At 48.1% G+C, this 11,217-nt stretch overlaps 4 protein-coding genes and 1 non-coding gene across 5 annotated transcripts; 3 read left to right on the forward strand and 2 right to left on the reverse strand.

The window, feature by feature from the left end:
* Positions 1–31: 31 nt before the first annotated feature.
* F4812DRAFT_333466 (MFS general substrate transporter) lies at positions 32–2,395 on the reverse strand. The gene is made up of 5 exons (XM_047931578.1): positions 1,921–2,395; positions 1,659–1,831; positions 1,346–1,608; positions 404–1,289; positions 32–343 (listed from the first exon to the last, which is right to left on the reverse strand). The coding sequence occupies exons 1-5, from the start codon at positions 2,140–2,142 to the stop codon at positions 328–330; spliced, it is 1,560 nt and encodes a 519-aa protein (XP_047791831.1). The 5' UTR covers positions 2,143–2,395; the 3' UTR covers positions 32–327.
* Positions 2,396–2,552: 157 nt separating this feature from the next.
* On the forward strand, positions 2,553–4,089 carry F4812DRAFT_470437 (FAD/NAD(P)-binding domain-containing protein). The gene is made up of 2 exons (XM_047938983.1): positions 2,553–2,902; positions 2,972–4,089. Exons 1-2 carry the CDS (start codon positions 2,649–2,651, stop codon positions 4,062–4,064), a joined length of 1,347 nt encoding a protein of 448 aa, XP_047791832.1. The 5' UTR covers positions 2,553–2,648; the 3' UTR covers positions 4,065–4,089.
* A 125-nt stretch (positions 4,090–4,214) lies between these two features.
* On the reverse strand, positions 4,215–5,756 carry F4812DRAFT_458054 (amidase signature enzyme; the record flags this gene model as incomplete). Its single annotated transcript, XM_047937289.1, has 2 exons — positions 4,215–5,447; positions 5,502–5,756. 2 exons carry the CDS (start codon positions 5,754–5,756, stop codon positions 4,215–4,217), a joined length of 1,488 nt encoding a protein of 495 aa, XP_047791833.1.
* A 2,511-nt stretch (positions 5,757–8,267) lies between these two features.
* On the forward strand, positions 8,268–10,524 carry F4812DRAFT_458055 (uncharacterized protein; the record flags this gene model as incomplete). The annotated part of the gene is made up of 5 exons (XM_047937290.1): positions 8,268–8,501; positions 9,691–9,795; positions 9,852–10,092; positions 10,148–10,233; positions 10,396–10,524. 5 exons carry the CDS (start codon positions 8,268–8,270, stop codon positions 10,522–10,524), a joined length of 795 nt encoding a protein of 264 aa, XP_047791834.1.
* A 428-nt stretch (positions 10,525–10,952) lies between these two features.
* Positions 10,953–11,045, forward strand: F4812DRAFT_t66. Its single transcript has one exon. It is a non-coding gene; the product is annotated as a tRNA-Arg (tRNA).
* The last annotated feature ends 172 nt before the right edge of the window (positions 11,046–11,217 follow it).

Genomic DNA, 11,217 nt, shown 5'->3' on the forward strand with positions numbered 1-11,217 from the left:
CTGCACAATTGTTAATGCTCCTTTACCTCTTTAATCATAATTAATATGAACACTATCTATTATTACAGAATTGATTTCCTAGGCACCTAAGTGAAGATTGAAGCATAGGTAAATATCTGTATTTTATGATTCTACTAACCACTGCACCCCAAGGTAGTAGGCAAGAAGATCAAGTCACTGGTTGCTAGAGATCCTCAGATTTGTTACCTACCTCTTAGGTACTTAGGTAGATTTTAATGCTAGATCCGTTGCCTAATGTCTGAGCAGCGAACCTCGCATGATGTCCATTAAATAGCAGATATCCCGTATCTATAAAGCTTTACCACATCATAGGACATATCGGCTAGACGTTTGTTAGCGTGCGGTTAAGGAAAAAAAGGGGGTTGGGACAACTTCAACTTACAATGCCAGATTTTCCCTATCGGTTAGATCCAACTGTCTCGCATCTACCACTTCTTCCCGCCGCTCACCACTCTCATCAATATGCTCAATGACACCGACTTCTCTTATTTCGCCGCGCTTAGCTAGTATATCTCTCCTCTTATTCTCTTTTACCAAGTACCACCGAAGGTAGAGAACGATAAATGTCGGGAGCACGCACGCTATCCATAGAATAACCCACCAGGTGACGATATATCGAGGCTTGTATTGCTCTTGGAACAGCTGCGGCGATAGGATGTTACCTAGGCCGTACCCCACATGGTATAGAGCGATGACAGCAGTCTTTTTCGTATGTCCCGCCGAGCAGTTGGCCGCCCAGATCATAACTACACTGTAGGGGATACCTCCGGTAGATCTGATCCATATGGCTGATAGAAGCCCCCAACGGTTGCTCCAGGGAAGAGTAATGAGTAATATACTGGAGATAATGGGCGGTATGTATGCGGCAGCAGAGAGCCACGCTCGTGTGTTGCGCGTCTTGGACAATATTAGGGCGGCGGCTCCGAGAGATACTAGCGAAGTAAGACCAGTAATACAGCCTAGTAACGTAGTCTGCAAGGTGGTGAAGCCGAACGACTTTATGATAAGCGAGTATTGGTTAGTCAACCCATTGGCCATTTCCTGGGACCACGCATGGAGAAAGAAAAGCCAGGTTTTAGGATCCTTCAGCGCCTCGATTAGCTGGTAGCGTTTGAACCGCTTCTGCTCAATACCGGAGTGGTTCGAGGCTATACGGAGAATGGCCTGCGCGCGTTCCTCCAGAGTCAAGAAATGGGCGGACATCGGGTTATCAGGGAAGAAGAGCCAGACGAAAACACCGTATATCACAGTCAGGCCTCCCGTGATGACTACAGGAGATATATTAGACGTAGATGATCCACAGGGACGATTGCGAAGGACTTACCCATGAACCATTTCCAAGATGAGAAACTCCCCGTATCTATCCACAGAACCCCATATGAGAGCAAGCCTGAAGTTATGGGGCTGGAATTCCCAGCAGCCCACATTATGGGCATTAGAACGGCTTGCTCGTCGTACGTGAAGAACATGGATAGCGTCAATAGGAAAGCGGGTACAATGCACGCTTCCGCCAGTCCAAGGAAAAAGCGAACGACGAAGAGAGATGCGAAGCTATTACAGGGAATATGTAGTAACAAGATGGAACCCCTATTCTTGTAAGTCATGATGCTGAATGTGAAGATCCAGAATCAACTCACCAGATAACCAGGTTTCCAGCCAGCCATTTCGCAACCGGGAATCGTTGTAACGCCCAGTTCTGAGGCCACTCAGCTAATAGGTATCCAAAGTAGAAGATGGACGACAGCCAATTATATTGGCTAGAATTTAGATGCGCGTCTTCGAGAATTCCGAGAATAGATGAACTCCCAAGCTAATAGAGAGACGATGTTAAATAAGTCCATTTCTACATGCCTGTAGGTAACTTTACCTGGTATCAATGAAGGGAAAGAGGGTTCTTACCGTCTGCTTGTCAACGTACATCAGGTGATACCCGACGCAAAGAAATGACAATATCCATCTGACGCTCTTCTTACGGATGCGCTCAGCCTCTTCTGGAGTAGGCGGCTCTACCTTGACTTGAGAGAAGAGCTTGTAGCTTTCGTCGGCGTATTTATCAGAAAGCTTCGGTGCTTCGAAGCCAACCTCTGCCGAAGACGTCTGCCCAGTAGTCTTAGACGCCATGGTCTGCAGTTCGCGCGATAGAATCAATACCGAACAGCTACTTGACAGTGTACGGTCAAGTTGCGCTTACATATAAGTTAAAACTTCTCGTTGGGATAGAGGCCTCATTGCGTAGTACTCGCCAACCCCCACGCAAAATGACGAATGCATCCTTGTTAATGAGGACTACTCTATCAAGGTCTTGTGGCAGACGCTATTATACGCTATTTAACCCTACCTCAAGGGTCGAGACACGCTTGCATGGGAAAACTATCGGAGGTTTCCCGAAACGGTGTGGCCATGGCGAGGCCGTGAGGGGGAAACGCGGTTGGTGATTGATAAGATACGGCTTCGCAATATCTGTCTTGTCTTGCGCCATCTCGGATCCGTATTGTCGATCACGCAATGCCGACCCCGTCCCGATGGTTAAATGTTATAGAAGCTGGCTCCGGCTATACAATAATAAACGCAAGATCGTGAGATTTCTAAATGCAAGAGTGATCTGTGCTTAAGGTACTCTTAAAACCATGGCAGACGAAGCGAAACTTCAGATCGCCATCATCGGCGCTGGTATCGCCGGTCTTGGTGCAGCCATCGCACTAAAACGCCACCCCGCCATCGACGTGCAGATATACGAGAAAGCTCCAGAACTTAGGGAAATAGGAGCATCTATTGCGCTCGGACCTAACGGGATGAGAACTTTGGAACGGCTTGGCGTTGAAAATGCTTTAGATGACGAAATTGCCTTTCGTAACAAGTCAAAATATCCCATGATCTATCGGTTGGTCTATCTTTAAAGTTTACATACCTACGTCCTTGTCTCCTTGGACCGGAGGCTAATGTAATACAGACATTGGAAGACGAATGAGATAATATCAACTGATTCTCACGTCGGTCACGTCAAGGATCGTCACTTGACTGCTCGCTTCTACAGGGCACATCTTCAGGAGGCTCTAGCTAAACATGTCGATCCCACCAGGATCCATTTTTCCAAGGCTTTTGAGTCGGTCGCTTTCGACTCGGCTATCCAGAAGCTGCGGATCGCATTTACGGACAAGACCACCGCCACGGCCGATATAATTCTCGGCGCGGACGGGATCCACTCGGCAGTCAGAACTTTCTTCGTGCCTACTTCCAGCACGGCGTGGACGGGATGGGTAGCGTTCCGGTCCGTATTCCCTTCCTCCCACGTAGCGCACATCCAGGACCTCCCGGACGAAGCGACCCACTTCTGGGGACCGGACCGCACGTTTTTCGTCTCGAGGCTCGGGAGGGACCTCTTCACCGTGGTAGGATCGTACCAGGCCGATCCCGCCGCCCCGGACGCCCCGTACAAGGACTCGACGTGGAACTCGGACAGCGACGTCGACGTGCTGCGGGAGTTTTACAAGGACTGGTCGCCGCTCGTGCGCCGGATCGTCGACGCGGTGCCCAGCACCAGGGTGTACCCGAACGCGGCGGCGCACCCGCTGGAGACGTGGGTGCTCGGCGACGGAAGGGTTACGCTCGCCGGGGACGCGGCGCACGCGCACGGGGGCGCGTTCGCGGCGGGCGGGAGTCTCGCGCTCGACGACGCGTGGGCGTTCGCGTCGGCGATCCTGCACGTGTTCCCCGCGGATGCGGCGGCTAGTGCTTCTGGGAAGCCGAGCGACGCGGAGATACGGCGGGCGCTGCGCATTTACGAGAGGACGCGGAAGCCGCACACGGACCGCGTGATGAGCGTCGTCCACCAGACCAACAAGAGCAAGGTGGCGAGGTACTCGAGGGCTGCGGAGCCGGAGACGGACGAGCAGTTGAGGGCGCGGATAAAGAACCGCGTCGACCCGAGCTGGATCCACGAGCATGACGTTCAGGCGGCGTTCGCGCAAGCTGTTGCGGATGAAGTTAAAGCTGGGATTGGGGCTGTTGATCGAGTCTCGGTGGGAGAACAGGCGAGGCTGTGACCTCTCAATTCTTAACTTTTAAGTCGTACGGGACATATATAGAGATAGTCTGCTTCTCTGCACTCTATCTACGTCAGCTACTCGACCTAGCTCAATATGAACCACTTATTATGCATTTACAAGTCCCCATTGATTGATACTTGATGATGATCACAACGGCGCTGGCGGTGCTCTCCTCTTTCCAATCTTCTTCTCTATCCCGTAAGCCAATTCGAGCAGAAATTGATCCTGAGTCTCTCGACCGATTAATTCCATACCGACCGGAAGCCCATCTTCAGTAAACCCAACTGGCACCGATATGGCTGGACTGTGTAGTATGGTGGCAAGGGACGTGTTGGTTGGGAAATATTCTTCCCCATCCCTCATGAACCTGCCGTTAGTAGCGTCTTCGAACCGCGGAGGAGGCACTTGGACATCGGGCAAAATGAGCGCATCAAGACCGAGCGATTCGATGAGCCCATTTACTTCGCACTTTAATTCTCGTTGTTCCCTAAAAATCAGGCCATCGCTGGGTTTCTTGAGATCATCTGGTATATCGTATAGCGTGCTCGGAAGATCCGCGATAGCATGTGGAATATAAGGCTTTGTCATTAGGGGGTCGCTGATTAGGGGACCGGTGGTATCGCGGCGTGATCTTTGCAGTTTTGTGAGCAGGTTATTCATGTGATAGTCGAGATCATCGATATGCACATCAATGAAAGTGTTGCGTTCGCTGCGAAGTTCATCAATTGCAGCCCAGACCACTCTGTTGACTGCTCTGCAATATGGGTCAGAGTCTGGGCCAAACCTCTGTCTGATAACTCCTATACGCGCCGTTTTGATCATGCACACTCCACGGTCAAGAAAAGCAGTATAGCTTCCTCCTTGTGGCAGGCGGCCTTTCACCATCTCTGCCAAACCCATAAACCCATCTCTACGGTCGAAACCAACCATGCAGTCTAGCATAAGCGCGCAATCAGTAACAGTCCGCGCCATGGGTCCTGGCGTGTCTTGTGTTTCTATCAAAGAGTAGAAACCCGTCCGAGATATAAGGCCAGGGGTTGGACGAAGACCGACGATATTGCAGAAGGAAGATGCGACCCTGATTGAGCCGCCTGTATCTTCTCCCACAGCCAATATGGTGAAGTTTGCCGTCACAGCCGCACCAGAACCACCGGATGATGCTCGCACACCGTGATCAAGATTGTAGGGATTTTTTGTGAACTCAGAAGCAGTCGCACCGTTCGCACTAAACCCAGGTGTGGGCCATTCTGAGAGTGTAGTTTTACCCAGGATCACCGCGCCAGCCTCCTTCAACTTAGTTACTACAAATGCGTCCCCGTCGGGTACGTTGTGTCCTGCTACAGCTGAGCCATACGTAGTGGCTATTCCTTTCGTAGTCGCCTAGAGATGATTTAATCAGCATTACGTCTATTGATCTCCCAAAGGTGTCTATACTTGATCTGGAACTAGAACCGGAATCCCGTGAAGCTTTCCTTTCAGCTCCCTCTTCTCTTGGAAGTAGTCGTCAAGAGCTTTTGCTTCTTCCAGTGCTGTACCAGACAAAGCCATGGTTGAATTAATCCGAGGGCCGTTCTTATCCCACCTGGCGATGCGTTTAAGGAACGCGCTGGTAAGCTCCTCGGCGGTAAACCTGCCATCCTTAAATCCATCATGGGCTTCTTGTATTGTGATCTCGCCGACTTCAAGCATATCTACGATTTTCGTAAGAACCTTGCTTGACTGGTTTAATATCCTTTCAGTAGACGCATTTTGCGCATTGAGATGTTTAATCGACAAAACCCCGCGCCGTTCCCAGCTTTTCATTCGTCGGGCAAATTATGCAGAGCTACACGGATAGGTACGTGAAGGAGCACGGTGAACTTGAACGCGAAATGCTTTTCGAAATAAGAGGTGTATTTTGGTAAAGTCCTTAGGTTAAGTACCTTATAAAAGGTAGTAATGAATATAATTAACACGATTATCTCAGAAAGAGCCATTATACCACGGCTTTTAATTATTATTATTATTATTATAAGACTTAGTTTGCAGTTAGAATTAAAGAGTGGTTAATAAATTTTCCATGATTACAATGTAATCATAGTATGACATTGTACTGTACCACTATGTTTTCTGACCATTAGCATCACACCTATTTGTCATTGACTTTTTATTGTGAGCTTCGCAAGACGATATTGACCAATAGATTTTAAGGTATGACGATGGACATTTTGAGTTTGGGTTTAGAAGCCCCAGTCCACTAGTTATGACCTCTTCTTTATTCCCCATCTTTCAGTTGACGCTTGGGATTAATTCCCATAGATGTCTAAGCATGATAATTGAAGAAGCAATGTAGACCTATGTACCTAGGTAGGTAGTCATCTAAAGACTATCTCTAGGTTGGGTAGTTTCGACTCATCCGACGCTTTGCAAGCTTTAGTAGGTAGTCACGAGGTATCGAACGATATAGATGGACATTTCTGTTTCATCACATATACTATTAAACACTCTTCGTTCCAAAGTTACTATTGTTTACGGAATACTACTTCAGTTTTGTATAACTTGGATATGATTCATCAGTGGTCAAGTAATGGTGTGATATTCCAACGCTACACCTAGCCCGAACTATTTTCCCCAAGTCAACTATCGTTCAAGCACGACTCTCGATAACACCACCCTGCAGTAGTTCTGAGCTCTGGCCCAATCAGCCATCGAATCTACATCATTGATTAAGTTCACTACCTGGACTCGTGTCTACCAAGTGTCACGTGGAGACCGATTCTCAGGAGGTCCGGTTCTCCTCAAGGTGATTGATGTATATCGCCTGCATATTGGAACATCCAGCACATTCGAACGGCGTGGCGACATGTGAAAGTCGACGCGGGGAAAACGATTAGTTGAACTCTGCAGCATCCAGACTCATCGTGTCACCCTTCGGAGTAACTCACAGGACGCCATGCAGTGTTTACTGCAGGCTCAGCAGCCACGTCCGACATGATATAATGCATATAATTTATTGATTCCCTTACAAAGCCACAACTCGTTGTCACTGCGCCAATACTCCAATAAGATATGGGGCAATAAGCAAAACCTTTTGGAATCATGGCATTTCCAACCACCTGATGGGAAATCGTATTCGCGTTCGAAATCAGAGAAGTGTCTCTGTCGTGGAACACGGCAGCCATGTCTACCTACATAGAAATGTGGATTTGTTGAGACTACAGCATTATGGCTTTTTTTTTTGTTCATATGACTGTTAAATTGTTAGCAAAAAATTCGGGAGGCAAATAGAGCTTCACATAGTATGTGGAGTTGCCAAGAGGTGGATGCGATATAGAGAATAGGTACATTATTTCAATAAGAAGCTAAGAACCATGGGGATGTCCTTTGTGTCACAATTGAGACGGTAGTAAACCATACAAAGTTAGGTACATCATGCAATGATATATGTTAGTTGCCTGATTTTTTATTTATTTATTTTTTGTTAAAGCACAAGATATTCTTTATGAATTAGGTATGCATCGCCGTTATAAGGCAGGGGGTTCAGTTAAGGATCTTATGTGTTAATAAATCTTGGATAACTTAAATAAGCCCCTAAAGCCCCTATCTCCGATGATTCTGGTTGGTCAATGCCATTTCAAAGTTGACGATTTTAGGGGATGATCGGAAATCGCCTCAGGCTAGACGAGTCCAGACAATCGCCTCAGGGAAAACTCCAGGATTTTCCCCAGACGATTAGTCGCCCGGTTAAATTATGTAAGTGACGGTACGCGGCTGGTTTCGTCAATTCGCGGTGTTTCCGTACCGGCCGGTTTGTCCCGGTCATACGATGGTAAACGCATTGGCTCGAAAAAACATACCATTTGAACCCACTTTCAATTACTATGCATTTCGGAGCATTCGAATGCATCGTAAAAAAATGACTCTGAAACTCTCTGTAGTTTTCCTGTGAGACGAGAATGGCTCGGTTGCCCGTAGTTTTAGGTACTCGACGAACTCTCTCAGACCACCCTTTCGCCATGAACTAGGGGATCTCGATCACTCGATCTGTATATATAACTAGATCGATCTAATCATAAAAGGACCCTTTTTCTTCTACTCACTAGAGCATCTACTACCAAAAAGTCAGTATCAGCATCTTGAACAATCACAGGTCTTATCAAACACTATCACACATACACACACTCGTACATACACTCATACACATATAACCAATTTCTAAACATGGCCCAGAACACCACTTACGCCACACAAACCAAGTCCATCGCTATTCCAACGCCAAGCAAGAAGAACACACCCTCGCAAGAAGTCCAAATATACTCATTCGAAGTCGGCAGCCCAGCCTACAGTGACTGCGAGTCAGCCCTGGACGAAGACGAGAACGCCTACGACATGTACCACATTCCCTCCCACCACCGAAGGAATGCGTTGAGCTTCGAAGACGGCTTCGAATTCCCCGTCTTTCTCCACAGAAGAATGTCGGCATAAGTTGAATCAGCCCCCGGGGCGATAGAGAGCTTCGGCGTTTCAAGCCGGTCTCAACACCACAGAAGAGCACGTGCATACCTGCTCTCCCCGGACTCATGTCCCCGCTAGTATCGTCAAACAGCAGACACTAGGGGAAGAGACGACTCGAGGGGAGGCAGGCCGACGAGATTAAAGCAGGTGGATATCAACATGATGCTGTCGCAGCTTTGCGTTTCAGGTGTTGATAAACAAGCCCTAGCTTCGAGGAGATAGAAATAGAACAGGGGCGACAAAATACCTCGCCGAGCGAGATGGGAAAACGGGTTTGTTGGATTCCGGCGTTTTTGGGAGGGATAAAAAATGGGGGAGGCTATTTTGGTTTGAAGCGTTGTGGACACACTGGGCTGGGCGTTATCCCCGAAGATCAAGCTTCACTTTAAGGTGTTAAAGGTTTTGTACTATCTACTGGCTTACTGCTTCGTCAGAGCAGTTTTTTATGAGTATGTGGATGATAGGTATGCCATTTGCATTCCAGCCGCAGTAATGAATGAGAACGATCATCCAATTTGTTCCATGGTAAATTTATCCAGCCAAGTTCGCTAGTGAGGTCCCAAGTTGAGCTAAATGTGAAGCTAATGTTGTCTCCGTCGCTTATCTCCGTTAATGTGCCGGGCACGGCTCTTCAAACTATTCCCAAGACAGTATATCACGACCTCTTTTGAAGTCCTCGTTTCTTGATAGGGATAAGTAAAGTATATACTTGTGCCTTTCTAGCACTTAATGACATAGTCTCAACTACTTCGTAGAAGTTGTATATAAATCGTTACGAAGTACAAGCCAAGAAATAGGTCTGGGCGCTTGAGCTTGCAACTCCTTCATCCATAAGACATGTACATGCTAACGTTTTGTATCCCTGGGCACCATGCTATAAAGTTCGAAAACCATACTACTATTGGTATAGCAAAAGGCGTAGTTATCCAAGAAATCAACTCCGTACACGTATGGCACAGGGCGGGTAGGGAATCAATTATATGAATGAGAAATAAATAATCAATCAAGAAATCGTGAACGCCAATTCCAATCGGGCGCTATAGATTGATATCGTATCTAGGTACCTAGGTACTTTACAGAGTATCTTCCATGAAGCACTTACTGGACGCCGACATAACACCACACGGAGACATTAGAGGTTGCCAAAGCTTTCGCCGGGGATATCCGTGACAAAACGATTCTCGTAACGAGTATCAACGTCGCCGTTATTGGATCTGCAACAGTACAAGCTTTTGTAGGTATCCCTTCCTTCTACATATCGTTATATATTCTTATTAATTCGACGTAAAGACTTCTCAGTCACCAGCTCATATCATCCTCGCGAGCCACACTCCATCCGAGATCCGAGAGAGCATCGACAAGCTTAAGGTTAAATTGCCCAACGTAGATTACCGCTCTCTCATTCTTGATCTTTCCACGCAGAGGACCGTCACAGCCGCTGCCTCGTGGGACGACGTCCCAACCATCGATATCATCGTCAACAGCGCATCGTTCCCCAGCCCACGACCAACGAAGATGGACTGGAAATCCAGTTTGCCACCAACCACGTCGGGCACTTCCTGCTCGCCTGCCTGATCATGCCTAAGCTCCTCAAGGCGGCGTAGAACAACCCGAAGAGAGCGACCCGAACCATCAACGTCTCGTCGCTGCCGCCCACGACGGTGCGCATGCGGTGGGGCGACCTAAACTACGCGAAGGAGAACAAGGAGCTGCCCGAGGATGAGCTGCCGCCCTACTAGACGCACAAGCAGTAGGGGGTCGTCGACGCACAGGAGAAGTCGTATCTGCCCATGCTGGGGTACAACCAGGGCAAGGCAGCGAACGTGCTATTTAGCATCGCGCTGAAAGCAAGCGGCTGTACAAGAAGCACGGCATCCTGAGCATCAGTCTGCACCCGGGCATCACGAACACGGAGATCATCCGGGACGCCGCGCCCGACACCAAGGCCATGGTCACCGACTAGGCGGAGAGCGGGCTGCTGGCCTTCAAAACGTTAGGCGCGGGTGCCGCGCTGGATCCGGAACTGGGGCCTTCCGACGACGAAGGATGATAAGGAGAACTACGTGTTGTACCCCGTGGATTGCCAGATTTCCGAGTTGGTGAATTCCTACTCGGCCTCAAGCGAGGGCGCCGAAAGTCTAGGAAAGTTGTCCCAGGATTTGGTTAAGGAGAAGTTTTTTTGGCGAAGGGGTCGAAGAGTTGATGTTGATGACGCCCATTGTCAGAGAATAATCTCATTATGGATGAAAATTTTTCTATGTGGCCTCTAAACGAAGTATATAAACGTCCGTTTCGCGAATATATAGTTAAGTATTTTTAATTTCTGAAAAACCTCGCTGGTGAGCACTGAAATATAGTGACAATTAGCTGATGTGTAAATTCAGCATCAAGGGGTTCATGGCCTAATGGTAAGGCGTCAGATTTCGGTTCCACTCACGGTTCTCCGCTCTCTGAAGATTGCAGGTTCGATCCCTGCTGAGCTCGCTAATCTTTTTTCTTTTTTTTAAAAAAAAAAAATCTTTTCTCTTCGTCGCAATTCACTACGCTAGTACCGGCTCTTCTAGTCTGGCTTAGGTTTCGAGTTAGTTAGTTTTGAGGGTTGGCCCCAACGCAGTGGATCTCACCAGCTATAAATGTGCAGTGCCGTACTGTAAAG

Source organism: Daldinia caldariorum (genome assembly GCF_022478825.1).
Source record: "Daldinia caldariorum strain CBS 122874 unplaced genomic scaffold F4812scaffold_5, whole genome shotgun sequence".
Taxonomy (NCBI): Eukaryota; Fungi; Ascomycota; class Sordariomycetes; order Xylariales; family Hypoxylaceae; genus Daldinia; species Daldinia caldariorum.

What these genes read in the sequence shown, in the direction of transcription:
- F4812DRAFT_333466 (XM_047931578.1), bottom strand. Translation starts at nt 2,142, where the DNA reads ATGGCGTCTAAGACTACTGGGCAGACGTCTTCGGCAGAGGTTGGCTTC. An exon ending in TGTACGTTGACAAGCAGACG is followed by an intron (nt 1,832 to 1,920) that starts GTAAGAACCCTC and finishes TCTCTCTATTAG; the next exon opens with CTTGGGAGTTCATCTATTCT. An exon ending in ATCTTGGAAATGGTTCATGG is followed by an intron (nt 1,290 to 1,345) that starts GTAAGTCCTTCG and finishes TATCTCCTGTAG; the next exon opens with TCATCACGGGAGGCCTGACT.
- F4812DRAFT_470437 (XM_047938983.1), top strand. Translation starts at nt 2,649, where the DNA reads ATGGCAGACGAAGCGAAACTTCAGATCGCCATCATCGGCGCTGGTATC. An exon ending in AAATATCCCATGATCTATCG is followed by an intron (nt 2,903 to 2,971) that starts GTTGGTCTATCT and finishes AATGTAATACAG; the next exon opens with ACATTGGAAGACGAATGAGA.